The sequence below is a fragment of the Somniosus microcephalus genome, chromosome 12 (assembly GCF_052327205.1).
Source record: "Somniosus microcephalus isolate GS21.2 chromosome 12, FLI_Smic_1.0, whole genome shotgun sequence".
Classification (NCBI taxonomy): Eukaryota; Metazoa; Chordata; class Chondrichthyes; order Squaliformes; family Somniosidae; genus Somniosus; species Somniosus microcephalus.
The window spans coordinates 219307722-219335661 of record NC_140998.1 but is presented as its reverse complement, the minus strand read 5'-3'; the positions used below and the strand labels follow the sequence as shown (position 1 = coordinate 219335661).

General features: G+C 53.4%; 1 protein-coding gene across 2 annotated transcripts; it reads left to right on the top strand.

Moving 5' to 3' along the window:
- LOC147110141 (myelin-associated glycoprotein-like) lies at positions 1-26174 on the top strand. Of its 2 annotated transcripts, none has more exons than XM_086004070.1 (7): positions 1-577; positions 7788-8153; positions 10863-11156; positions 12384-12665; positions 20851-21132; positions 22719-22800; positions 26085-26174. In XM_086004070.1, the coding sequence occupies exons 1-6, from the start codon at positions 538-540 to the stop codon at positions 22769-22771; spliced, it is 1317 nt and encodes a 438-aa protein (XP_085860196.1). In that variant the 5' UTR covers positions 1-537; the 3' UTR covers positions 22772-22800; positions 26085-26174. The 2 variants fall into 2 exon arrangements, with proteins under 2 accessions (XP_085860196.1, XP_085860195.1); XM_086004069.1 differs by having other exon boundaries at positions 10842-11156.
- The last annotated feature ends 1766 nt before the right edge of the window (positions 26175-27940 follow it).

Below are 27940 nucleotides of genomic sequence, written 5' to 3'. Positions count from 1 at the left end.
AGTTTGCTTCCAGGGCCGGACAAAGTGATGTTTTCTCACTGGTTCACAGCTTCCTGATTTAACTCACTGCGGCACATCAACCCTTTCTAATTGAATACACACAGGGTGCAGCACAGGAAGAGGTCATTCGGCCCAAGCAGTGAGTGTTGGCAACATCAAGAACAGACTGACTGACCGTTTAGCACATCGCCGCCTGTGGGATCTTGCTGTGTGCAATTTGCCTGCCGCGTTTCCTACATTACAACAGTGACTACACTGTAAGAAGTCCTTCATTGGCTGTGAGGCGCTTTGGGACGTCCTGAGGTGGTGAAAGGGGCTGGAGAAATGCAAGTATTCCTTTGTTTTTCTTTCTTGAAGCCTTGTAACTCACTGCAGAGCACCTATCATCCCACAGTGAGTCAAATTAGTCCGTGAAGACATTGTCTCAAAGCAGTTTTCACCTCTCGAGAGCTGTCGGGCAAGAGGTGAGGTCTCATTAACTCCTTTCTCTTTCAGACCTTGAGAGTGAGAAGTTGGTGAAATATCTGGGAGCGGACAATGATCAGGAAATCTTACTTCCTCCTGTCACTTCTCCAAGGTAATATCATCGCCAGCTCGGACATATTTATGTTTAATAGTCTTTGTGAAAGATCATTCTTATTGAGCTATGATTGGGGGGCCAAATTCAGCAGTGACCCAGTGTCCTAACTCGCACCAAGTCCCGTTCACAGATCAACCCTGAGCTCGCTGATCGACATTGGCCCCCGGTCCGGCAACACCCCAAATTTAAAATCCTCATCCTCCTCTTCAAATCACTCCACGGGCTCACGCCTCTGCCTCACTATCTCTGTAACCTCCTCCAGCCCCCTACAACCCTCCCTATCTCTGGAACCTTCTCCAGCCCCTACAACCCTCCCTATCTCTGTAACCTCGTTCAGCCCCCTACAACCCTCCCTATCTCTGTAACCTCTCCAGCCCCTACAACCCTCCCTATCTCTGTAACTTCCTCCAGCCCCCTACAACCCACCCTATCTCTGTAACCTCCTCCAGCCTCTGCAACCCTCCCTATCACTGTAACCTCCTCCAGCCTCTACAACCCTCCCTATTTCTGTAACCTCCTCCAGCCCCTACAACCCTCCCTATCCCTGTAACATCCTCCAGCCCCGACAACACTCCCTATCTCTGTAACCTCCTCCAGCACTACAACCATCCCTATCTCTGTAACCTCCTCCAGCCCCTACAACCCTCCCTATCTCTGTAACCTCCTCCAACCCCTACAACCGTCCTTATCTCTGTAACCTCCTCCAGCCCCTACTACCCTCCTTATCTCTGTAACCTCCTCCAGCCCCTACAACCCTCCCTATTTCTGTAACCTTCTCCAGCCCCTAAAATACTCCCTATCTCTGTAACCTCCTCCAGCCCCCTACAACCATCCCTACCGCTGTAACCTCCTCCAGCCCCTACAACCCTCACTGTCTCTGTAACCTCCTCCAGCCCACTACAACCCTCCCTATCTCTGTAACCTCCTCCAGCCCCTACAAACCTCCCTACCTCTGTAACCTCCTTCAGCCCCTACAACCCTCCCTATCTCTGTAACCTCCTCCAGCCCCTACAAACCTCCCTATCTCTGTAACCTCCTCCAGCCCCCGACAACCCTCCCTACCTCTGTAACCTCCTTCAGCCCCTACAACCCTCCCTATCTCTGTAACCTCCTCCAGCCCCTACAAACCTCCCTATCTCTGTAACCTCCTCCAGCCCCTACAACCCTCCCTAACTCTGTAACCTCCACCAGCCCTACAACCCTCCCTATCTCTGTAACCTACTCCAGCCCCCTACAACCCTCCCTATCTCTGTAACCTCCTCCAGCCCCCGACAACCCTCCCTACCTCTGTAACCTCCTTCAGCCCCTACAACCCTCCCTATCTCTGTAACCTCCTCCAGCCCCTACAACCCTCCCTATCTCTGTAACGTCCTCCAGCCCCTACACCTCTCCACCTCTCCCTATCTCTGTAACCTTCTCCAGCCCCGACAACCCTCACTATCTCTGTAACCTCCTCCAGCCTCCTACAACCCTCCCTATCTCTGTAACCTCCTCCAGCCCCGACAACCCTCCCTGTCTCTGTAACCTCCTCCAGCCCCCTACAACCCTCCCTATCTCTGTAACCTCCTCCAGCCCCTACAACCCTCCCTATCTCTGTAACCTCCTCCAGCCTCTACAACCCTCCCTATCTCTGTAGCCTCCTCCAGCCCCCTACAACTCTCCCTATCTCTGTAACCTCCTCCAGCCCCTACAACCCTCCCTATCTCTGTAACCTCCTCCAGCCCCCTACAACTCTCCCTATCTCTGTAACCTCCTCCAGCCCCTACAACCCTCCCTATCTCTGTAACCTCCTCCAGCCCCAACAACCCTCCCTATCTCTGGAACCTTCTCCAGCCCCTACAATCCTCCGTATCTCTTTAACCTCCTCCAGCCCCCTACAACCCTCCCTATCTCTGTAACCTCGTTCAGCCCCCTACAACCCTCCCTATCTCTGTAACTTCCTCCAGCCCCCTACAACCCACCCTATCTCTGTAACCTCCTCCAGCCCCTACAACCCTCCCTATCTCTGTAACCTTCTCCAGCCCCTAAAACACTCCCTATCTCTGTAACCTCCTCCAGCCCCCTACAACCATCCCTATCTCTGTAACCTCCTCCAGCCCCTACAACCCTCACTGTCTCTGTAACCTCCTCCAGCCCCCTACAACCCTCCCTATCCCTGTAACCTCCTCCAGCCCCTACAACCTTCGCTATCTCTGTAACCTCCTCCAGCCCCTACAACCCTCCCTATCTCTGTAACCTACTCCAGCCCCCTACAACCCTCCCTATCTCTGTAACCTCCTCCAGCCCCCGACCACCCTCCCTACCTCTGTAACCTCCTCCAGCCCCTACAACCTTCGCTATCTCTGTAACCTCCTCCAGCCCCTACAACCCTCCCTATCTCTGTAACCTACTCCAGCCCCCTACAACCTTCGCTATCTCTGTAACCTCCTCCAGCCCCCTACAACCCTCCCTATCTCTGTAACCTCCTCCAGCCCCTACAACATTCGCTATCTCTGTAACCTCCTCCAGCCCCTACAACCCTCCCTATCTCTGTAACCTCCTCCAGCCCCTACAACCCTCCCTATCTCTGTAATCTCCTCCAGCCCCTACACCCCTCCCTAGCTCTGTAACCTTCTCCAGCCCCGACAACCCTCACCAGCTCTGTAACCTCCTCCAGCCCCCGTCAACCCTCCCTATCTCTGTAACCTCCTCCACCCCCTACAACCCTCACTATCTCTGTAACCTCCTCCAGCCCCTACAACCCTCCCTATCTCTGTAACCTCCTCCAGCCCCTACAACCGTCCCTATCTCTGTAACCTCCTCCAGCCCCCTACAAACCTTCCCTATCTCTGTAACCTCCTCCAGCCCCTACAACCCTCCCTATCTCTGTAACCTACTCCAGCCCCCTACAACCCTCCCTATCTCTGTAACCTCCTCCAGCCCCCGACAACCCTCCCTACCTCTGTAACCTCCTCCAGCCCCTACAACCCTCCCTATCTCTGTAACCTCCTCCAGCCCCTGCAACCCTCCCTATCTCTGTAATCTCCTCCAGCCCCTACACCCCTCCCTAGCTCTGTAATCTCCTCCAGCCCCTACACCCCTCCCTAGCTCTGTAAACTTCTCCAGCCCCCGACAACCCTCCCTACCTCTGTAACCTCCTTCAGCCCCTACAACCCTCCCTATCTCTGTAACCTCCTCCAGCCCCTACAAACCTCCCTATCTCTGTAACCTCCTCCAGCCCCTACAACCCTCCCTAACTCTGTAACCTCCACCAGCCCTACAACCCTCCCTATCTCTGTAACCTACTCCAGCCCCCTACAACCCTCCCTATCTCTGTAACCTCCTCCAGCCCCCGACAACCCTCCCTACCTCTGTAACCTCCTTCAGCCCCTACAACCCTCCCTATCTCTGTAACCTCCTCCAGCCCCTACAACCCTCCCTATCTCTGTAACGTCCTCCAGCCCCTACACCTCTCCACCTCTCCCTATCTCTGTAACCTTCTCCAGCCCCGACAACCCTCACTATCTCTGTAACCTCCTCCAGCCTCCTACAACCCTCCCTATCTCTGTAACCTCCTCCAGCCCCTACAACCCTCACTATCTCTGTAACCTCCTCCAGCCCCTACAACCCTCCCTATCTCTGTAACCTCCTCCAGCCCCGACAACCCTCCCTGTCTCTGTAACCTCCTCCAGCCCCCTACAACCCTCCCTATCTCTGTAACCTCCTCCAGCCCCTACAACCCTCCCTATCTCTGTAACCTCCTCCAGCCTCTACAACCCTCCCTATCTCTGTAGCCTTCTCCAGCCCCCTACAACTCTCCCTATCTCTGTAACCTCCTCCAGCCCCTACAACCCTCCCTATCTCTGTAACCTCCTCCAGCCCCCTACAACTCTCCCTATCTCTGTAACCTCCTCCAGCCCCTACAACCCTCCCTATCTCTGTAACCTCCTCCAGCCCCAACAACCCTCCCTATCTCTGTAACCTTCTCCAGCCCCTAAAACACTCCCTATCTCTGTAACCTCCTCCAGCCCCCTACAACCATCCCTATCTCTGTAACCTCCTCCAGCCCCTACAACCCTCACTGTCTCTGTAACCTCCTCCAGCCCCCTATAACCCTCCCTATCCCTGTAACCTCCTCCAGCCCCTACAACCTTCGCTATCTCTGTAACCTCCTCCAGCCCCTACAACCCTCCCTATCTCTGTAACCTACTCCAGCCCCCTACAACCCTCCCTATCTCTGTAACCTCCTCCAGCCCCCGACCACCCTCCCTACCTCTGTAACCTCCTCCAGCCCCTACAACCTTCGCTATCTCTGTAACCTCCTCCAGCCCCTACAACCCTCCCTATCTCTGTAACCTACTCCAGCCCCCTACAACCTTCGCTATCTCTGTAACCTCCTCCAGCCCCCTACAACCCTCCCTATCTCTGTAACCTCCTCCAGCCCCTACAACATTCGCTATCTCTGTAACCTCCTCCAGCCCCTACAACCCTCCCTATCTCTGTAACCTCCTCCAGCCCCTACAACCCTCCCTATCTCTGTAATCTCCTCCAGCCCCTACACCCCTCCCTAGCTCTGTAACCTTCTCCAGGCCCGACAACCCTCACCAGCTCTGTAACCTCCTCCAGCCCCCGTCAACCCTCCCTATCTCTGTAACCTCCTCCACCCCCTACAACCCTCACTATCTCTGTAACCTCCTCCAGCCCCTACAACCCTCCCTATCTCTGTAACCTCCTCCAGCCCCTACAACCGTCCCTATCTCTGTAACCTCCTCCAGCCCCCTACAAACCTTCCCTATCTCTGTAACCTCCTCCAGCCCCTACAACCCTCCCTATCTCTGTAACCTACTCCAGCCCCCTACAACCCTCCCTATCTCTGTAACCTCCTCCAGCCCCCGACAACCCTCCCTACCTCTGTAACCTCCTCCAGCCCCTACAACCCTCCCTATCTCTGTAACCTCCTCCAGCCCCTGCAACCCTCCCTATCTCTGTAATCTCCTCCAGCCCCTACACCCCTCCCTAGCTCTGTAATCTCCTCCAGCCCCTACACCCCTCCCTAGCTCTGTAAACTTCTCCAGCCCCGACAACCCTCACCAGCTCTGTAACCTCCTCCAGCCCCCTACAACCCTCCCTATCTCTGTAACCTCCTCCAGCCCCTACAACCCTCACTATCTCTGTAACCTCCTCCAGCCCCTACAACCCTCCCTATCTCTGTAACCTCCTCCAGCCCCTACAACCCTCCCTATCTCTGTAACCTCCTCCAGCCCCCTACAAACCTCTCTATCTCTGTAACCTCCTCCAGCCCCTACAACCCTCCCTATCTCTGTACCCTCCTCAAGCCCCCTACAACCCTCCCTATCTCTGTAACCTCCTCCAGCCCTGCAAGCCTCCGAGATCTCTGCGTTCCACCCATTCTGGCCTCTTGTGCCTCCCCGATTTCCATCGCTCCACCAATGGCGGCCGTGCCTTCAGCCGTCTAGACCCTAAGCTCAGGAATTCCCTCCCTAAAACTCGGGGATGGACAAGAGGCCAGAAAGAGCACAGAGATCCAAATTTTAGCGACAAGTCGCCATAACAACACAGCAGCACTTAGAATAGACAGGCTGTTCAGTCCTCACACTTACTGTCTATTCTCAGGATGATAGCAACCATGGTAAGGGTGCAAGATGTGGTAAAGATAACAAGCAAACTAGAAAGGAAGTGTATAACGGTGTCATATATACAGTTTCACTGTTTGCCTCTGATCTGCTGTGCAGTAACATTTCATAGAATCATAGAATGATACAGCACAGAAGGAGGCCATTCTGCCCATCGTGCCTGTGCCGGCTATTTGGTAGAGCTATGCAATTAATCCCACTCCCCCGCTATATCTGCACAGCCCTGCTGAAACCATGAATATTTCAGACGGACACGGAACAAGAGGTGTTTGCAATCAATGTTTAGTGTGAGGCCCAGTTCAGGTTTAACAAACATGCAGCGAGACCGCCTGTAAAAGTCATGAACCCAACGCCCTGCACCTCCGACACATTCATAGCTCAGGCGAGAGGCGATTCGCTCCTGTGCTTCAAAGAGTCTGCTGGAATAGGGCCAGTGCTGAGCTTGGGGACAAGTCAGTCTACAATGGTGTATCAGAATCACCCTCCAGCAATATTGCTGGACCTAAAATAATCCCTTAGACAATGAGGAGCCAAAGAGATTCCTTAGACAATGAGGATCTACAGAGATTTCTCAGACAATGGAATAGGCGGTTCAGTGGCAGCTTAGATAAGGAATTGGCTTAAGGACAGAAAACAGCGCGTTTTGGTAAATGACTGTTTTTCAGACTGGAGGATGGTAGACAGTGGTGTTCCCCAAGGGTCAGTGCTGGGGCCACTGCTTTTTTTGATATATATAAATGACCTGGATATTGGAATTCAGAGTAGAATTTCTAAATTTGCCGATGACACCAAACTTGGGGGTGTGGCAAACAGTGAGGATGATACCAATCGACAGCAGAACATAGAAAGGCTAGCAGAATGGGCAGGCAAGTGGCAGATGGAATTTAATACAGTGAAGTGTGAGGTGATGCATTTTGGCAGAAGGAACAGGGAGAGGCAATATACACTTAATGGCACAGTTTTAAAGAGTGTGCAGGGAAAGAGGGAACTGGGAGTTAATGTGCATAGGTCCCTGAAGGTGGCAGGACATATTGAGAGAGTGGTTGGCAAAGCATATGGGATCTTGGGCTTCATAAATAGAGGTATTGAGTACAAAAGTAGAGAAGTTATACTGGTCACCAATATAGAATGAACTTGTCCACTCCCGTGCCGAGGATTCCCTTCCATCCGTTGGGTTGATGGAGCCATCTGTTGGGTCAAGAATTGTCTTCACATACAGAAACATTGTGTGCTGAGGAAAAGGCACGAGGACAGGCGGGTGCCATGTCCATGGGCAAGGTGACTACGAGTCTGTCCGACATGTGGGTTCACTATAATGCTCCCCAGTCACAGAACACGGTGTGCAGTGTTTGATATTCATTCTTGGATTGTGTTGTCTCAGTCGCTCTTGTCCTTCTGGGTGGTAGAGGTCGCAGGGCAGGGCGGTGCTGTCAACGTAACGTTGGTGAGTTCCTTGTGTGTCCTGTAGATGGTCCACACTGCAGACACTGTGCGCCAGTGACAGAGGGGGTGGATATCGAGTCCAGTGGAGCGACCAGCCATCCAGTGCTAAATATTGATATTTCTCTCCCCAGCTGTATTGTCAGAGGAGTGGAAAGTCGAGACTCCACGAGAGGTGACAGCACAGGAAGGTTTGTGTGCACAGATTCCATGTCATTACACTTATCCATCGCATCTGGCAAACCGACCGCGAGTTGGAATCTGGATTAATAATGAGGAATGGAGATCATGGTCTACAGCCTTTCACTCCAAGGATCACAATCGTGAGTGGCCACAGTTTCGCCATCGGACCCGGCTGTCTGAAGACCTGAGAGATGGAGACTGTTCCCTGATTATAAACAACATCACACAGCAAGACGCAGGACATTATTATTTCAGGATAGAATTTGACAACAGGGATTGGTGGAGCTACTACCCTGTAACACGACTTCATGTTTCTGGTAAGTGCTGGGTTATAATTACTCAACAATTCATGTTCAAGATTCAGTGGGAAATAACATAACCTGTGGCAGTTACATATTAACACAAAACACAGCGTATTATAACACAGCGTCTGATTATCAATAACCTGGCGATACCGTCCAGTTCAGTCCTAAAGCAACCTCGAATACTCACTTTATTATCAATGATTGAATGTCTTGACTGTGTCCATCATTGTTATCAGGTTATCGACTCCCACCTATCTCTCTAATCGTGTTTAAAAGTCTTACATACAGACAAAAGACAGACTCCCATTTCTCCAGCACCTTTCACCACCTCAGGACGTCCCAAAGCGCTTCACAGCCAATGAAGTAGTTTTTTTGCAGTGTGGTCACTGTTGTAATTTAGGAAAAGCGGCAGCCAATTTGTGCACAGCAAGCTCCCACAAACAGCACTGGGATAATGACCAGATCATCTGGTTTAACACTTCAAAAGTACTTCATTGGCTGTGAAGCGCTTTGGGTCGTCCTGATGTCATGAAATGCGCTGTAGGAATGCAAGACTTTCTTTTAAGTGTTGGTTGAGGGATAATTACAAATTGTTTGTGTCCTGTGGTGGAGAGGATTTAATTTAACGTTGGCAGAGATCTCTGAGCGAGTGGCGAGCCAGTGTTCCTGGAGCTGTGACCAGGTCCTCCACCCCCACCCAGTATTGTCAATTCAAGGGTCTCGGACAGAAAGTGCATTAAGCTCAGTGACAGACACTCCACCAACCCTGGAAATAGGAAACAATTTCTTCTTACAGATTCACACAGAGTTACATCGAGTCTACTGCACAGAAAGAGGACTTTCAGCATAACTGGTCCATCCCGGTGTTTATACCCCACACCAGCCTCCTCCCACCCCTCTTCATCTCACCCCATCAACACCAGCCTCCTCCCACCCCTCTTCATCTCACCCCATCAACACCAGCCTCCTCCCACCCCTCTTCATCTCACCCCATCAACACCAGCCTCCTCCCACCCCTCTTCATCTCACCCCATCAACACCAGCCTCCTCCCACCCCTCTTCATCTCACCCCATCAACACCAGCCTCCTCCCACCCCTCTTCATCTCACCCCATCAACACCAGCCTCCTCCCACCCCTCTTCATCTCCCCCCATCAACACCAGCCTCCTCCCACCCCTCTTCATCTCACCCCATCAACACCAGCCTCCTCCCACCCCTCTTCATCTCACCCCATCAACACCAGCCTCCTCCCACCCCTCTTCATCTCACCCCATCAACACCAGCCTCCTCCCACCCCTCTTCATCTCACCCCATCAACACCAGCCTCCTCCCACCCCTCTTCATTTCACCCCATCAACACCAGCCTCCTCCCACCCCTCTTCATCTCACCTCATCAACACCAGCCTCCTCCCACCCCTCTTCATCTCACTCCATCAACACCAGCCTCCTCCCACCCCTCTTCATCTCACCCCATCAACACCAGGCTCCTCCTACCCCTCTTCATCTCACCCCATCAACACCAGCCTCCTCCCACCCCTCTTCATCTCACCCCATCAACACCAGCCTCCTCCCACCACTCTTCATCTCACCCCATCAACACCAGCCTCCTCCCACCCCTCTTCATCTCACCCCATCAACACCAGCCTCCTCCCACCCCTCTTCATCTCACCCCATCAACACCAGCCTCCTCCCACCCCTCTTCATCTCACTGCGTCAACACCAGCCTCCTCCCACCCCTCTTCATCTCACCCCATCAACACCAGCCTCCTCCCACCCCTCTTCATCTCACCCCATCAACACCACCCTCCTCCCACCCCTCTTCATCTCACCCCATCAACACCAGCCTCCTCCCACCCCTCTTCATCTCACCCCATCAACACCAACCTCCTCCCACCCCTCTTCATCTCACCCCATCAACACCAGCCTCCTCCCACCCCTCTTCATCTCACCCCATCAACACCAGCCTCCTCCCACCACTCTTCATCTCACCCCATCAACACCAGCCTCCTCCCACCACTCTTCATCTCACCCCATCAACACCAGCCTCCTCCCACCCCTCTTCATCTCACCCCATCAACACCAGCCTCCTCCCACCCCTCTTCATCTCCCCCCATCAACACCAGCCTCCTCCCACCCCTCTTCATCTCCCCCCATCAACACCAGCCTCCTCCCACCCCTCTTCATCTCACCACCCTCCTCCCACCCCTCTTCATCTCACCCTATCAACACCAGCCTCCTCCCACCCCTCTTCATCTCACCCCATCACCATATCCTTCTATTCCTTTCTCCCTCGTGTGTTTATCCAGCTTCCCCTTAAATGTATCTCTGCTCTTTGCCTCAACCAGTCCCTGTGGTAGCGAGTTCCCCATTCTCACCACTCTCTGGGTAAAGAAGTTTCTCCTGAATTCCCTATTGGATTTATCAGTGACTATCTTATATTGATGGCCCCTAGTTCTGATCTCCCCCACAAGTGGAAACATCTTCTCTACGTCTACCCTATCGAACCCCTTCATAATTTTAAAGCCCTCTATCAGGTCACCCCTCAGCCTTCTCTTTTCTAGAGGAAAGAGCCCCCGCCTGTTCAGTCTTTCCTGATCGTTATAACCTCTCAGTTCTGGTATTATCCGTGTAAAAGTACTTTCTCTTGCGGGACTGTGATTTCTATTTGAACTAATGCCTCACGTTATATTTATCTAAAAGGATCCATTCTCTGTGTGTTAGATGTCACAGATAAACCCAGGATATTCCCAGCTGAAATGATTGCAGGAAAGCGTGTGAACGTAAGCTGCACCTTCAACAACACGTGCACTGGAACAGCACCTGTCTTAACCTGGGTCAATCACACTGACGTACCCGGGTCAGTCTCAAACACTGTAACTCAGCATGGCGTCACACTGACATATACTTCTGTTCTGTCCCTGATCCCATCACTCAAACACCGCGGACAAACTCTCACCTGCAGAGTCAGATATCCATCTGTTTCATCGGAGCAGACCCTCGCACTCACTGTGCAATGTAAGTACGGACATCCTTAATTCTACATTACCCGTGATTGTCTACATTGTGCACAGCAAGATCACACAAGCAGCAATGTTCTGATGACAAGATCATCTGTATTTTACAGATAGGTCTCTTCTTTGAATAGTGTCATGGGACCATTTACATACACCTGAGAGGGCAGACGGTGCCTTGGTTTAATGTAGCATGCGAAAGACCGCACCTCCAACAGTGCAGCACTACCTCAGTACTGCCCCTCCGACAGTGCGTAGCTCCCTCAGTACTGCCCCTCCGACAGTGCTGCGCTCCCTCAGTACTGCCCCTCCGACAGTGCGGCGCTCCCTCAGTACTGCACCTCCAACAGTGCAGCACTACCTCAGTACTGCCCCTCCGACAGTGCGGCACTCCCTCAGTACTGCCCCTCCGACAGTGCGGCGCTCCCTCAGTACTGCCCCTCCGACAGTGCGGCACTCCCTCAGTACTGCCCCTCCGACAGTGCAGCGCTCCCTCAGTACTGCCCCTCCGACAGTGCGGCGCTCCCTCAGTACTGCCCCTCCGACAGTGCGGCGCTCCCTCAGTACTGCACCTCCAACAGTGCAGCACTACCTCAGTACTGCCCCTCCGACAGTGAGACGCTCCCTCAGTACTGCCCCTCCGACAGTGCAGCACTCCCTCAGTACTGCCCCTCCGACAGTGCTGCGCTCCCTCAGTACTGCGACCTCCGACAGTGCGGCGCTCTCTCAGTACTGCCCCTCCTACAGTACGATACTCCCTCAGTACTGCCCCTCCGACAGTGCGGCGCTCCCTCAGTACTGCCCCTCCGACAGTGCTGCGCTCCCTCAGTACTGCCCCTCCGACAGAGCGGCGCTCCCACAGTACTGCCCCTCCGACAGTGCGACACTCCCTCAGTACTGCCCCTCCGACAGTGCGGCGCTCAGTCAGTACTGCCCCTCCGACAGTGCGGCGCTCCCTCAGTACTGCCCCAGCGACAGTGCGGCACTCCCTCAGTACTGCCCCTCCGACAGTGTGGCGCTCCCTCAGTACAGCCCCTCCGACAGTGTGGCGCTCCCTCAGTACTGCCCCTCCAACAGTGCGGCACTCCCTCAGTGCTGCACTAAAGTGTTTGCTTGGATTACGTGCTTTGTGATGAAGGAACTTGTTTTGATATCACACCTTTGACATTCTCAGGGTCTCTCCAAGTGCATCACAGCTAATGTATGTTAACTGATCTTTATTTGTCTTTAGACGCCCCACGGAATCTCTGCATTACTTCTCGTGATATGATTAAAAATTCATCGATCAATATAAAAGAAGGGAGCTCTACAGCGATAATCTGCTCTGTCGCGAGCTTCCCGGCTTCTAACCTGACCTGGCGACATCATGGTGTCACAATGAACAGAACAAGTTCCAACAACGAGCTGTGGTTGGAGATTCCTCACGGTACACCCAGGGTCGCTGGAGACTATCAGTGTGTGGCGGAGAATGGACAAGGAGCAGTGGAGAGGACCATAACCATCACTGTGGAACGTGAGTCTACAGATACTTCCACATCTCTCTAAATACAAACTGGATGTTGTTGTCTGATACAAGACAGCTGCTTGTTGCATCAGGCAGGATGTCACAAACATTGCAGAATGGTCCCAGGGATAAGGGAATTCAGTGATGTGGAGAGACTGGAGAAGCTGGGATTGTTCTCCTTAGAGCAGAGAAGGTTAAGGGGAGATTGACCAGAATGGTCCCAGGGATGAGGGACTTCAGTGATGTGGAGAGACTGGAGAAGCTGGGGTTGTTCTCCTTAGAGCAGAGAAGGTTAAGGGGAGATTGACCAGAATGGTCCCAGGGATAAGGGAATTCAGTGATGTGGAGAGACTGGACAAGCTGGGATTGTTCTCCTTAGAGCAGAGAAGGTTAAGGGGAGATTGACCAGAATGGTCCCAGGGATGAGGGACTTCAGTGATGTGGAGGGACTGGAGAAAGTGGGGTTGTTCTCTGTAGAGCAGAGAAGGTTAACAGGATATCTAATATCGGCGTTCAAAATGAGTGGTTTTGATAGTGTAGTTTGGGAGAAACTGGAGGTCGACTAATATTACATCTTTAGATATTACACTTATAAATATTACATATATAGTATTTCATAGAACATGAAGACTTGCATTTATGTAACGCTTATGTAGTCCCACAGCACCTTGCAGCCAATGAAGTTCTTTTGAAGTGTAGTTTATTATTTATTCATTCCTGTCATGTGGGCGTCGCTGGCAAGGCCAGCATTTATTGTCCATCGCTAATTGCCCTTGAGAAGGTGGTGGTGTTCCCGTGCGCCTGCTGATCTTGTCCTTGTAGGTGGAAGAGGTCGCGGGTTTGGGAGGTGCTGTCGAAGAAGCCTTGGCGAGTTGCTGCAGTGCATCTTGTAGATGGTACACAGCAATTGTGTGGCGCGAATGTTACTTGGCGCTTGTCAGCCCAAGCCTGAACGTCGTCCAGGTCTTGCTGCTTTCGGACATGGACTGCTTCATTATCTGAGGAGTTGCGATTGGCGCTGAACACTGTGCAGTCATCAGCGAACATCCCCACTTCTGATCTTATGACCACTTCTGACCAGCATATAGCAAGAGGGTGTTTGAAGACCAGGACCTCAAACCCGGCACTAAGCTCTTGGTCTACAGAGCAGCAGTGATACCCGCCCTGCTGTATGCCTCAGAGACATGGAGCATGTACAGCAGGCACCTCAAAGCACTGGAGAGGTTCCACCAACACTGCCTCTGCAAGATCCTGCAAATCCATTGGCAGGATAGGCCCACCAACGTCAGTGTTCTCGATCAAGCCAACATCCCCAGCATCGAAGCTTTGACCATGCTCGATCAGCTCCGATGGATGGGTCACATTGTCCGCATGCCCGATACGAGACTCCCAAATCAAGCGCTCTACACGGAGCTCCGGCACGGCAAGAAAGCCCCAGGCGGGCAGAGAAAACACTTCAAGGACACCCTCAAAGCCTCCTTGAAAAAGTGCATCATCCCCACCGACACCTGGGACTCCCTGGCCCAAGAACGCACAAAGTGGAGGAGAAGCATCCGGGAAGGCACCGCACACCTCGAGTCTCTTCGCCGGGAGCAAGCGGAGGCCAAGCGCAGGCAGCGCAAGGAGCGCATGTCAACCCAAGTACCCCACCCACCGGCCCTTTCAACCACTGTCTGCCCCACATGTGACAGAGGCTGTAGGTCCCGCATTGGGGTCATCAGTCACCTGAGAACTCATGTTTAACGTGGAAGCAAGTCCTCCTCGGTTCCGAGGGACTGCTTAAGTAGAAGAAGCAGCAGAAAAGAGGAATAAGGTGCATAAAAGAGTGAGTGTGTCGGAGAGTACTAGAGAAGGAAGAAGTACCACATTAGATAGGAGCAAAGTAAGAAAGACTACGAAAAATTCAAAAATGGGTGTAGAATGCAAGTACGTAAACGCACAACGTGTGGTGAATAAGGTTGGTGAGCTACAAGCACAATTAGCCGTGTGGCAATATGATGTTGTGGCAGTGACGGAAACGTGGCATAAAAACGGTGAGGACTGGGCACTTAATATTCAAGGGTACTGTTGTGTCTGTGTATAATAAGACACAGACTGCAGGAGAAACGGTACAACGTGGCTCACAGTGGAACTGACTGTACATATTACTACTCAACGTTATATACAGGTGTGGTCACTGCCGGTACTACAGTATATATGTGCTGTAAAAAGTAGTTCCCCCCTTAAAGGTATATACATTACAATTCCTCCCCTTTTAGATTAACAGTACCATAACACTCATTTAACAATTAAATATCAAACTAATTACAATTAACACTTTTAACATGCAACATTAGCTGAAAATAGTCTATTTATAAATTCAGTCTTTGGGGCGGCTTCCTGATCCTTTCTGGATAGCGCCTTTCCTGAGTGTCTTGCTCTTGGTGCGGAGGCGATTCTGGCCCCCTGTCGTCGGTTGGTTCATCAGCTTCCGATGCTACTGTTTCTGGGGTAGATGCGACCTGTACGTCGGGTTCATCACCAGGTACGTATGGGCGAGGCATGGGGTTGACTTGTTCCTGTGACTCTAGGATCTGGTCAGCATGGCGTCCCACGATGCTCTCCCCAATGTCCACTGTGTACATTAGTGGGCCCTGCCGTGTGCATATCGTTCCTGGCTGCCATTTTTCTGTTCGGTAGTCGCGGGCCAAGACTGGTTGCCCTACATTGAAGCTCCTTGTTGGCTTCTCATGGATGTGTTGGAATTGCTTACTCTCAACATCTCTTCGTACGTTTGGTCTGAGCAAATCCAGGCGAGATCTTAACCTTCGGTTAAAGAACATCATGGCTGGGGCCTGGTTGGTGACTGCATGTGTCGCATTCCGGCAGGCGAACAGGAAATTGTCCACCTTGTGCTGCAGCGGAATGTTGTCATTGTACATAGCCTTTATTGCCTTCTTAAACGTTTGTACGAACCTCTCAGCCAATCCATTTGTGGCTGGATGATACGGGGCGGATGTGTAATGCCTTACCCCATTCTTTTTCAAGAACCTCCGGAACTCTTCGGACACAAACTGTGGTCCGTTGTCGGAGCAAATCTGTTCTGGCAAGCCATTCCTGGCAAAAATGGTCCGCAGGACTGCAATAGTTTTCTCCGTGGTGGTGGAGGACATTTTGATGACCTCAGGCCATTTCGAGTGGGCATCCACGGCTATTAAAAACATTGAGTCCATGAATGGACCAGCAAAATCAATATGCACCCGTTGCCATGGAGATGAGGGCCACTCCCATGGGTGTAGAGGGGCCTGTGGTGGTGCATTTTGGACTTTCTGGCATCCTGAGCAGCTCTTGGTCAGGTCCTCGATTTGTTTATCGATTCCCGGCCACCACACATAAGCCCTGACTAGGCTTTTCATTTTTACCCCTCCCAGATGACCCTCATGAAGCTCATTGAGCACTCTATCCCTTAACTTGGGTGGAATTACCACTCGGGATCCACACATCAAGGTCCCCCGGCACACTGACAGCTGTTCTCTCCTTGTCGAGAATGCTGGCAACAGTGAGTCGCCATGTGCTGGCCATCCCTTCACCGTCAAATCATATACCCGAGACAGTGTCGGGTCATTTCGGGTTTCATTTTTGATACTAGCATAAGTTACCGGTAGGTATTCAACTATAGTCGAATGGAATATTTCGACAGGATCCACTGCTGGTGCTTCCTCCGCAGTAGGCAGTGGCAGGCATGATAGCCCATCAGCATTTCCATGCTGTTTCGTGCCCTTATATTCAATCTCATAGTGGTGCGCCCCTAGAAAAAGTGACCATCTTTGTAGTCGTTGTGCAGTCATCACTGGAACGCCCTTCTTCGGATTAAAAATGGAGACAAGAGGCTGGTGGTCAGTCAGCAAGGTGAATTTCTGCCCGTGCAGATAGTGATTGAACTCTTTCACTCCCCACACTAGGCTGAGTGCCTCCCTGTCAATCTGGGCATAGTTACACTCGGCTGAGGTTAGTGATCGTGACGCAAAGGCTATTGGCCTCTCTGAGCCGTCCAAGAATTTGTGCGACAGCACCGCTCTAATGCCGTAGGGTGAAGCATCACACCAACCGAATTGGTAGTGCTGGGTTGAAATGGGCCAATACCTCTTTTGATGTCATTAGTGTTTTGCTCTTCTGGAAAGCTCGTTTACATTTGTCACTCCACTTCCATGGCACTCCAGTTTGCAGCAGGGTGTTCAGTGGGTCTAGTATTGTAGACAAATTTGGCAAGAACTTATGGTAGTAGTTTACCAGCCCGAGGAACGACCTCAGTTGTGACACGTTTTCCGGTGCTGGAGCCTTGACTACTGCCTCAATCTTTTCTGGGGACTTATGTAACCCCTCTTTATCGATAACGTGGCCACAATACGAGATCTGTTTTTTTTTAAACTCGCATTTGGGGCGGTTAGCTCGGAGCCCATATTCCTTCAGTCTCGTGAGCACCTGCTCCAGGTTGGCGAGGTGATCACTGTCATTTTCGCCCGTGACCAGGATGTCGCCCAAATAACACTGGGTCCCTGGGATCCCTTGCAGGACTTGTTCCATCACCCTTTGCCAAATAGCCGGAGCTGATGCTACCCCGAATACCAGCCGGTTGTATTGGTAGAGACCTTTATGGGTGTTGATTGTGAGGTATTTTTTTGATGCTTCTTCTACCTCCATTTGCAGATACGCCTGGGCCAGATCAATCTTAGTGAAGCGTTTCCCTCCAGATAGCGAGGCGAAAATATCTTCAATCCGCGGAAGTGGATATTGCACGGTGTGAAGGACTGGGTTCACTGTTACCTTAAAGTCCCCACAGATGCGAACCTTCCTTGGTTCCCCAGGCATGCTGCTCAACGACTTTTTCATCACAGCGACGATGGGTGTAGCCCACTCGCTCCAGTCTATCTTGGACAGTACTCCTGAACGTTCCAAACTCTCCAGCTCTGCTTCGACAGCTGGGCGGATCGCATAAGGTACCGGTCTGGCCTTAAAAAATTTTGGGCTTGCGTTTTCTTCGATTTTAATTGTTGCTGTCATGCCTTTTAGTGTTCCGAGTCCTTGCTGGAACACTTCTTGCGCGTCGGTTAGGATCTTTGACAGTCGCCCAGGTGTGACGTCGTCATCCTTTTTGGCAGCCACAGTCAGTGCTTGTATGGAATGCCAATCCAGCTGCATTTTCCGGATCCATTCACGTCCCAGTAATGGTGGTCTTCCATCTTGCAATACATACAGGTCTAGTTTTGGTGTTTCCTTACCGTTATATATAACGGTCACCCTTATTTTTCCTTTGAGGTAGACTTTTTGCCCCGTGTATGTCTTCAAAATAATTTTTGTGTCTCTCAAGTGCATGTGTGAGAATAGCCGCTTGTAGTCCCGTCGGTTGATGATTGTTAGGGCTGATCCTTTGTCCAATTCCATTTTTACCTGGACTCCTGCTATCTTGAGAGTGACCCAAATGATTCGGTGATCCTCCGTTTTGATCACATTATTTGGTTTCAGACAACTCAGCTCCCTGTTTTCAGAGTCGGTATCACTCTTTTGTTCGTTTGAACTATTCTCCGTCACCTATGTACCTTCTTGTACTTTTCTTTTGGAGATTTCTTATTGCTGGTTTTCTTTCCCGACCTGCATACTCGTGCTATGTGTCCTACTTTTCCACACTGTCTGCACACTTTGTCTTTGGACCAGCAATCATTGTGGTCATGTGTTGTTCTGCCACAGCGATAGCACTTCTCTGTTCTGTATGACATTTCGTTTGTGCCATATTCTTGCGGTGTCTGTTGTATCATATGATACCGCAATGCTGAAAGCCTTTTCCAGCGTAAGGTCCTTTTCAGATAAAAGCCGTTTCTGGGTTCCTTCACTTTGAAGCCCACACACAAACTTGTCCCTTAAGGTATCTGCCAGTCACTGGCAGTGTTTCGATAGTTTGCGCAGTTCTGTTAAATTTTCAGCATTGCTTTCATCCTTATGCTGGTTCCGTTTGTGAAACTTGAATCTTTCTGCTATCAGCAGCGGTGCGGGGTTTAAATGTTCCTGTAGTATTGTTACTATGTCTTCAAAACTCTTTTCCACTGGCTTCGCTGGGGTTACTAGATTTCATAATAAGCCATACGTCTTTGCACCCATTAAATTTAACAATACCGGCGCTTTCTTGTCATCTGACACCTCATTTGCCTTGCAGTATACCTCTATTCGTTCGACATATGTAGTCCAATCTTCGACTTCATTGTCAAATGCGGTGATACTGCCACTCTTCGGCATTTTGGGTGTGGCTTAAAATGGCGTCTCCTGCACTTTCCTTCCTCCCCCGCTGCTGCCAACGCCGCTCTCGGTGGTCCTCGTTTCAATGGCGGCGCCCTGTAGGTTTCGCGCGCTTCTCCTGCGCTGCTGCGAACGCCACTCTTGGCGGTCCTCGTGGCAATGGCGGCGCCTCGCGGGTTTCTGCGCGTCTCTCTCCCTCTCCTTGACGCTGCTTGGCCCCTGAACACCGGCTGCGCCCTGTGCGCTCTGCCCTCTCTCTCTCCCGTCGAGGCTGCTCGGCCCTTTGCTGTGCCGCTCGGTCGGGCTCTAGCCCGCCGCTGTCCGGGAAGGGTCTGCGCACTACCTGTTGCCAGCCCGTTTCGCTGGACCACCACGACTGGAAAGCCAAGCCTGGCTCTCAACAGCCTCTCCCGCAATTCTCGAGTCTCTGCTGGATGACTGGGCGGTTGCCCGTGGTCGATGCCCGTGTCTCTGGCCTTGACCTCCAATCTACTGGTCTCTAGGAACGAATCCCTGGGAGGTGATGCAGAGTTGCAGGTAGGATCGAATTTGCCTTGTCGCCAATGTTGTGTCTGTCAGTAGTAAGACACAAGACTGCAGGAGAACGTTACAACAGGTATTTACTCAACGTGGCTCACTCTGGAACTGAACTGTACAGATTACTACTCAGTGCTATATACAGGTGTGGTCACTGCCGGTACTACAGTATACATGAGCTGTAAAAAGTAGTTCCCCCCCTTAAAGGTATATAAATTACAGTCACCAAACTTGGGGGGGGGGCAAACAGTGAGGATGATACCGATCGACTGCAACAGGACACAGAAAGGCTAGCAGAATGGGCAGACAAGTGGCAGATGGAATTTAGTGCAGAGAAGTGTGAGGTGATGCATTTTAGCAGAAGGAACAGGGAGAGGCAATATACATTTAATGACACAGTTTTAAAGAGTGTGCAGGGACAGAGGGACCTGGGAGTTAATGTGCATAGGTCCCTGAAGGCAGCGGGGCATATTGAGAGAGTGGTTAACAAAGCATATGGGATCTTGGGCTTCATAAATAGAGGTATTGAGTACAAAAGTAGCGAAGTTATGCTGAACCTTTATAAAGCGCTGGTTAGGCCACAACTGGAGTATTGCGTCCAGTTCTGGTCACCACACTTTAGGAAGGATGTGAAGGCCCTTAAGAGGGTGCAGAGGAGATTTGCCAGAATGGTTCCGGGGATGGGGGATCTTAGCTACAAGGACAGGTTGGAGAAGCTGGATTTCTTTTCGTTAGAGCAAAGGAGGTTGAGGAGTGATTTGATTGAGGTGGACAAGATTATGGCAGGTTTGGATAGGCTAGACGGGGAAAGGCTGTTCCCACTAGTTGATGGTACAAGTTCCAGGGGACAAAGATTTTGGGAAAGAGAAACAGGAGGGATGTGAGGAAAAACGTTTTACGCAGCGAGTGGTGAGGATCTGGAACTCGCTACCGATGACAGTGCAGCACTCCCTCAGTACTGCCCCTCCGACAGTGCGGGGCTCCCTCAGTACTGCCCCTCCGAGAGTGCGGTGCTCCCTCAGTACTGCCCCTCCAGCAGTGCGGCGCTCCCTCAGTACTGGCCCTCCGAGAGTGCGGTGCTCCCTCAGTACTGGCCCTCCAGCAGTGCGGCGCTCCCTCAGTACTGGCCCTCCAGCAGTGCGGGGCTCCCTCAGTACTGGCCCTCCGACAGTGCGGGGCTCCCTCAGTACTGCCCCTCCGACATGCGGCGCTCCCTCAGTACTGCCCCTCCGACAGTGCGGCGCTTCCTCAGTACTGCACTAAAGTGTCTGCTTGGATTACTTGCTTTGTGATGAAGGAACTTGCTTTGATATCATACCTTTGACATTCTAAGGGTCTCTCAAAGTGCTTCACAGCCAATGTACGTTAACTGATCTTTATTTTTCTTTAGACGCCCCATGTAATCTCTCCATTACTTCTCGTGATACAATTAAAAATTCATCGATCAATATAAAAGAAGGGAGCTCTACAGCGATACTCTGCTCTGTCGCGAGCTTCCCAGCTTCTAACCTGACCTGGCGACTTCATGGTGTCACAATGAACAGAACAAGTTCCAACAACGAGCTGTGGTTGGAGATTCCTCACGGTACACCCAGGGCCGCTGGAGACTATCAGTGTGTGGCGGAGAATGGACATGGAGCAGTGGAGAGGACCATAACCATCACTGTGGAACGTGAGCCTACAGATACTTCCACATCTCTCTAAATACAAACTGGATGTTGTTTTCTGATACAAGACAGCTGCTTGTTGCATCAGGCAGAACGTCACAAACATTGCAGAATGGTCCCAGGGATGAGGGACTTCAGTGATGTGGAGAGACTGGAGAAGCTGGGGTTGTTCTCCTTGGAGCAGAGAAGGTTAAGGGGAGATTGACCAGAATGGTCCCAGGGATAAGGGAATTCAGTGATGTGGAGAGACTGGACAAGCTGGGATTGTTCTCCTTGGAGCAGAGAAGGTTAAGGTGGAGATTGACCAGAATGGTCCCAGGGATGAGGGACTTCAGTGATGTGGAGAGACTGGAGAAGCTGGGGTTATTCTCCTTAAAGCAGAGAAGGTTAAGGGGAGATTGACCAGAATGGTCCGAGGGATGAGGGACTTCAGTGATGTGGAGAGACTGGAGAAGCTCGGATTGTTCTCCTTAGAGCAGAGGTTAAGAGGAGACTGACCAGAATGGTCCATGGGATGAGGGACTTCAGTGACTGGAGAAGCTGAGGTTGTTCTCACTGTCTGCCATCCCAAGATAGGTCAGTTTCACTCCAAATCTTCACTGATTGGCGTTCCTTCAGCATGACACGTTCATGTTCCTGTGAGGTGTGTGGGGGCGGGTAGAGGGCGGGACTTCCTCTTCACTCGGTGTTTCTACTTCCTGTCCGTGTGACCTTACAAACAAAGGACCAGGCTGACCACCAGACAAAGGAAGTCCCTGCTGACCTCCGCCATTCTGCGTCTTCACAAACACGGAACACATGCTGACCTCCTACTCTTTGAATCCGTCTGTAACCAGTTCACGATTCATTCTGAACTCCGATCTCCACACGGTAGCAACGGTTTAAGTAGAGTTTTCAGAATCTTACACCACCCACCTCCCCCTTCTCCAAGGGGCAACTAGGGATGGCCTCGCCAGCGACGCTCACATCCTGATAATGAATGGCCAACTAATTAATGAATTCATGGCCGTTTTTACAGGTGGCAATGAATGGAGAGTAGGATTGCTCACTGCTGGGATCGCGCTGAGCGTGGCACTGGCTGGATTTGTGATCTTCGCATGCGTGCGAACGTAAGTGCGAAGGTTTAATTTAATTTTTTCAAAATCTGCACTCCAATCACCTCTCCTTGAGTCAGTGTCTGTTTCCCATTAGGTTCGGCAGCAGACGTCGCTCCCCGTGAGCGGTCCCTGCGTCCGCTATGTTCTGGAGTGCGCCTTTCACTGCCCAGTGTCCAGTTGTTGGGATCTGGAATGCGCTGCCTGACAGGGCGGTGGAAGCAGATTCAACAGCCACTTTCAAAAGGGGGGAATTGGATAAATAATTGAAGGGGTAAAATTCACAGGGCTGTGGGGGAAAGAGCGAGGGGGGGAGTGGGGCTAATTGGAGAGCTCGTTCAAAGAGCCGGCACAGGCACGATGGGCCGAATGGCCTCCTTCTGTGCTGCGTGATTCTATGTATGGGGACAGAAGCGATGCAAAGAGACTGTCCAGTATTTGCTGTGATGTTTTACTCTGAGATATGATAACCGCAGTGCGATATTCTGCTATTTCAGGAGAAAGACAGCGACTGAGGAGAGAGTTTCAGAGCCCAGTGACATTGCAATGAACTCCAGTCCACTCTCCGCCAAGCACCAGGTACAGGAGCTGTTTGTACTTAGTCTCAAGCCGCAATCTCAGCGTGTAGACAACACGTGTTGGAGATTCCCAGTTGGATTGCCCATGAATTTCTGCCTCTGATGTCAGTCGTGGCTCAGTGGGTTTACAAATCTCCCTCTCGACTCTGAGTCAGAAGTTCATTGTTTCGAATCCCCGCTCCAGAGAGTTGAGCCCACAATCCAGGCTGACATTCCCCAGTATCAGTACTGAGGGAGCGCTGCACTGTCGGAGGGGCAGTACTGAGGGAGCGCCACACTGTCGGAGGGGCAGTACTGAGGGAGCGCTGCACTGTCGGAGGGGCAGTACTGAGGGAGCGCTGCACTGTCGGAGGAGCAGTACTGAGGGAGCGCCGCACTGACGGAGGGGCAGTACTGAGGGAGCGCCGCACTGTCAGAGGGGCAGTACTGAGGGAGCGCCGCACTGTCGGAGGGGCAGTACTGAGGGAGCGCCGCACTGTCAGAGGGGCTGTACTGAGGGAGCGCTGCACTGTCGGAGGGGCAGTACTGAGGGAGCGCCGCACTGTCGGAGGGGCAGTACTGAGGGAGCGCCGCACTGTCGGAGGGGCAGTACTGAGGGAGCGCCGCACTGTCGGAGGGGCAGTACTGAGGGAGCGCCGCACTGTCAGAGGGGCTGTACTGAGGGAGCGCTGCATTGTCGGAGGGGCAGTACTGAGGGAGCAGCGCACTGTCGGCGGGGCAGTTCTGAGGGAGCGCTGCACTGTCGGAGGGGCAGTACTGAGGGAGCGCCGCACTGTCGGAGGGGCAGTACTGAGGGAGCGCTGCACTGTCGGAGGGGCAGTACTGAGGGAGCGCCGCACTGTCGGAGGGGCAGTACTGAGGGAGCGCCGCACTGTCGGAGGGGCAGTACTGAGGGAGCGCCACACTGTCGGAGGGGCAGTACTGAGGGAGCGCCGCACTGTCGGAGGGGCAGTACTGAGGGAGCGCCGCACTGTCGGAGGGGCAGTACTGAGGGAGCGCCGCACTGTCGGAGGGGCAGTACTGAGGGAGCGCCACACTGTCGGAGGGTCTGTACTGAGGGAGTGCTGCACTGTCGGAGGGGCAGTACTGAGGGAGCGCTGCACTGTCGGAGGGGCAGTACTGAGGGAGCGCTGCACTGTCGGAGGGGCAGTACTGAGGGAGCGCTGCAATGTCGGAGGGGCAGTACTGAGGGAGCGCCCCACTGTCGGAGGGGCAGTACTGAGGGAGCGCCGCACTGTCGGAGGGGCAGTACTGAGGGAGCGCTGCACTGTCGGAGGGGCAGTACTGAGGGAGCTCTGCACTGTCGGAGGGGCAGTACTGAGGGAGCGCTGCACTGTCGGAGGGGCAGTACTGAGGGAGCGCCGCACTGTCAGAGGGGCTGTACTGAGGGACCGCTGCACTGTCGGAGGGGCAGTACTGAGGGAGCGCCGCACTGTCAGAGGGGCTGTACTGAGGGAGCAGCGCACTGTCGGCGGGGCAGTACTGAGGGAGCGCCGCACTGTCGGCGGGGCAGTACTGAGGGAGCACCGCACTGTCGGAGGGGCAGTACTGAGGGAGCGGCGTCCTGTCGGATGGGCAGTACTGAGGGAGCGCTGCACTGTCAGAGGGGCAGTACTGAGGGAGCGCCGCACTGTCGGAGGGGCAGTACTGAGGGAGCGCCGCACTGTCGGAGGGGCAGGACTGAGGGAGCGCCGCGCTGTCGGATGGGCATTACTGAGGGAGAGCTGCGCTGTCGGAGGGGCAGTACTGAGGGAGTGCCGCGATGTCGGAGGGGCAGGACTGAGGGAGCGCCGCGCTGTCGGAGGGGCAGTACTGAGGGAGCGCAGCACTGTCGGAGGGGCAGTACTGAGGGAGCGCCGCGCTGTCGGAGGGGCACTACTGAGGGAGCGCCGCGCTGTCGGAGAGGCAGTACTGAGGGAGCGCCGAGCTGTCGGAGGGGCAGTACAAATGGAGCGCCGCGCTGTCGGAGGGACAGTACTGAGGGAGCGCCGCGCTGTCGGAGGGGCCGTACTGAGGGAGCGCCGTGCTGTCGGAGGGGCAGTACTGAGGGAGCGCCGCACTGTCGGAGGGGCAGTAGTGACGGAGCGCCACACAGTCCGTGGGTCAGTACTGAGGGAGCGCCGCACATTCGGAGGGGCAGGACTCATGGAGCGCCGCACTGTCGGAGGGACAGTACTGAGGGAGCGCCACACTCTCAGAGGGGCAGTACTGAGGGAGCGCCACACTGTCGGAGGGGCAGTACTGAGGGAGCGCCGCACTGTCGGAGGGGCGGTACTGAGGGAGCGCCACACTGTCGGAGGGGCAGTACTGAGGGAGCGCCGCACTGTCAGAGGGGCAGGACTGAAGGAGTGCCGCGATGTCGGAGGGGCAGGACTGAGGGAGCGCCGTGCTGTCAGAGGGGCAGTACTGAGGGAGCGCCGCACTGTCGGAGGGGCAGTATTGAGGGAGTGCCACACAGTCCGTGGGGCAGTGCTGAGGGAGCACCGCACATTCAGAGGGGCAGGACTGATGGAGCGCCGCACTGTTGGAGGGACAGTACTGAGGGAGTGCCACACTGTCAGAGGGGCAGTACTGAGGGAGCCCAACACTGTCGGAGGGGCATTACTGAGGGAGCGCCGCACTGTCGGAGGGGCGGTACTGAGGGAGCGTCACACAGTCGGAGGGGCGGCACTGAGGGAGCGCCGCACTGTCGGAGGGGCGGCACTGAGGGAGCGCCGCACTGTCGGAGGGGCGGTACTGAGGGAGTGCTGCACTGTCGGACGGGCAGTACTGAGGGAGTGCCGCACTGTCGGAGGGGCAGTACTGAGGGAGCACGGCACTGTCGGAGGGGCAGTACTGAGGGAGCATCGCACTGTCGGAGGGGCATTACTGAGGGAGCGCTGCACTGTCGGAGGTTCTGTACTGAGGGAGCGTCGCACTGTGAGAGGGGCATTTTTTCAGATGAGACGTTAAACCTGTAAGGGTGACATAGAAGATCCCGTGGCTAATATTGCGAGGAGCAGGGGAAGTTCTCCCCGGAGTCAAGGTCCAATTTTTATCCCAGAACCAACATCACAAAGTATTTCATTGGCTGTGAAGTATTTCGGGATGTCCTGAGCTTGTGAATTATGGGACTCAAGTCTCTGGAGCGGGGACTCGAACTAACGGCCTTCTGACTCAGAGAGGAGCGAGCGAGTGTGAAACCCCCTGAGCCACCACTTACACTGGTGAGTCTGTGCAATCATTTCACCCTATCAGCCCCGGGAAATGACCTGAGAAAGTCTTGTGCCTCCATTTGCTTTGTAGCGTTTGCAGTGCGGGACGGTTGCTGATGCCTGGAATGCAACCAGTGACGCAGCGAGCGAGGCGGAGACACCAGCTCCCCGGGGTCTCTCTGAAGGTCGGGCGGGAGGAGGTGTTGGACATGGACAACCCGCCAAGAGCGAGGACCTTCTGTACGCCAGCATCAACTTCTTAAAGCTGCCCAACGGCGACGGGACTGGCGACAAGGACGAGGGCACGGAATACGCAGCGATCAGATTTCAGGGAAACTGAGACTGAAACGGGGTGAGGGGTGAGGGGTGAGTAGGTTGAGGAGGTGAGGGGTGAGGGGTGAGGGATGATGATGTGAGGAGGTGAGGGGTGAGTAGGTGAGGGGTGAGGGGTGAGGAGGTGAGGGGGTGAGGTGTGAGGGCTGAGGCTGTGAGGCGGTGAGGGGTGAGTAGGTGAGGAGGTCAGGAGGTGAGGGGCGAGATGAGGAGGTGAGGAGTGAGGGGTGAGGAGGTGAGGGGGTGAGGGGTGAGGGATGATGAGGTGAGTGGTGAGGAGGTGAGGAGGGGAGGAGTGAGGAGGTGAGGGGTGAGGATTTGAGGAGGGAAGGAGTGAGGAGGTGAGGGTTGAGGAGCGGAGGAGTGAGGAGTTGAGGGGTGAATAAGTGAGGGATGAGGAGGTGATGGGTGAGAGGTGAGGAGGTGAGGGGTGAGTGGTGAGGGTGAGGAGGTGAGGGATGATGAGGTGAGGAGGTGAGGAGGGGAGGAGGTGAGGGGTGAGGGGTGATGAGGTGAGTAGGGGAGGAGTGAGCGGTGTGGAGGTGAGGATTGGAGGAGGTGAGGGGTGAGGAGGTGAGGAGTGAGGATGTGAGGGTTGAGGAGCGGAGGAGTGAGGAGTTGAGGGGTGAATAAGTGAGGGATGAGGAGGTGATGGGTGAGAGGTGAGGAGGTGAGGGGTGAGTGGTGAGGGTGAGGAGGTGAGGGATGATGAGGTGAGGAGGTGAGGAGGGGAGGAGGTGAGGGGTGAGGGGTGATGAGGTGAGTAGGGGAGGAGTGAGCGGTGTGGAGGTGAGGATTGGAGGAGGTGAGGGGTGAGGAGTGAGGATGTGAGGGGTGAGGAGGGGAGGAGTGAGGAGGTGAGGGGTGAAGAGGTGAGGGGTTGAGGAGGTGAGGGGGTGAAGAGGTGAGGGGTTGAGGAGGTGAGGGGTGAGGGATGATGAGGTGAGGGGTGAGGGGTGAGGAGGGGAGGAGTGAGAAGGTGAGGAATGAGGAGGGGAGGGCTGGGGTCGGTTTGAGATTCTGGGTAACAACAGACAATCTGCTGGGGGAGATGTTGGGAGGAGGGAAGGGGCGGAAAGGTTTTGCACTTGGCGTGATTGGGATGAAATGGTTGACCAGGGACAACTTGATGCGGACCCCATTCGGTCCGTCTCCCCCTGTGCTACCTCATGCAAACTAGAAATTTTAATATTAAATTACAATCTAGCAAAGCTTAATGCTGAAAATTAGCAAAAGGGATTTGTATTTGGTTGTTTCAACGACTCACAAAGCTTTGCGCATTCCCACAGATTTAGAAAGAGATAAAAGAGAAGCTACAGGTGTCTCTGAGTCTCTCTTGTACTTTCCCTTGCTTTTATAGCAATGAGCAGTGTGTTTGTGCAATAATAAGGCCGCTTGTGATGCCCCCCAGCACCTGCAGTCAGCAGACATTCCAAGGCAGTACGTTTTTGCAGAACGGTAGCTTTTAGAGAAAAGCTTAGGGTCATTTAACTCTTGCAATGCCTAATGCCTCAGAATGCCCTCAAAAGCCCATATTCTTACAGTAGCCATCTTATTTCTTATCCTTCGGCGGGAGGTCCACCAATTCAAAGTTATTAGCGCGTCGACCTAGTA

Coding starts and splice junctions, on each gene's coding strand:
- LOC147110141 (XM_086004069.1), top strand. CDS start 538: ATGATCAGGAAATCTTACTTCCTCCTGTCACTTCTCCAAG. Junction 578..7,787: donor CCTCCTGTCACTTCTCCAAG/GTAATATCATCG, acceptor TTCTCTCCCCAG/CTGTATTGTCAGAGGAGTGG. Junction 12,666..20,850: donor CATAACCATCACTGTGGAAC/GTGAGTCTACAG, acceptor ATTTTTCTTTAG/ACGCCCCATGTAATCTCTCC.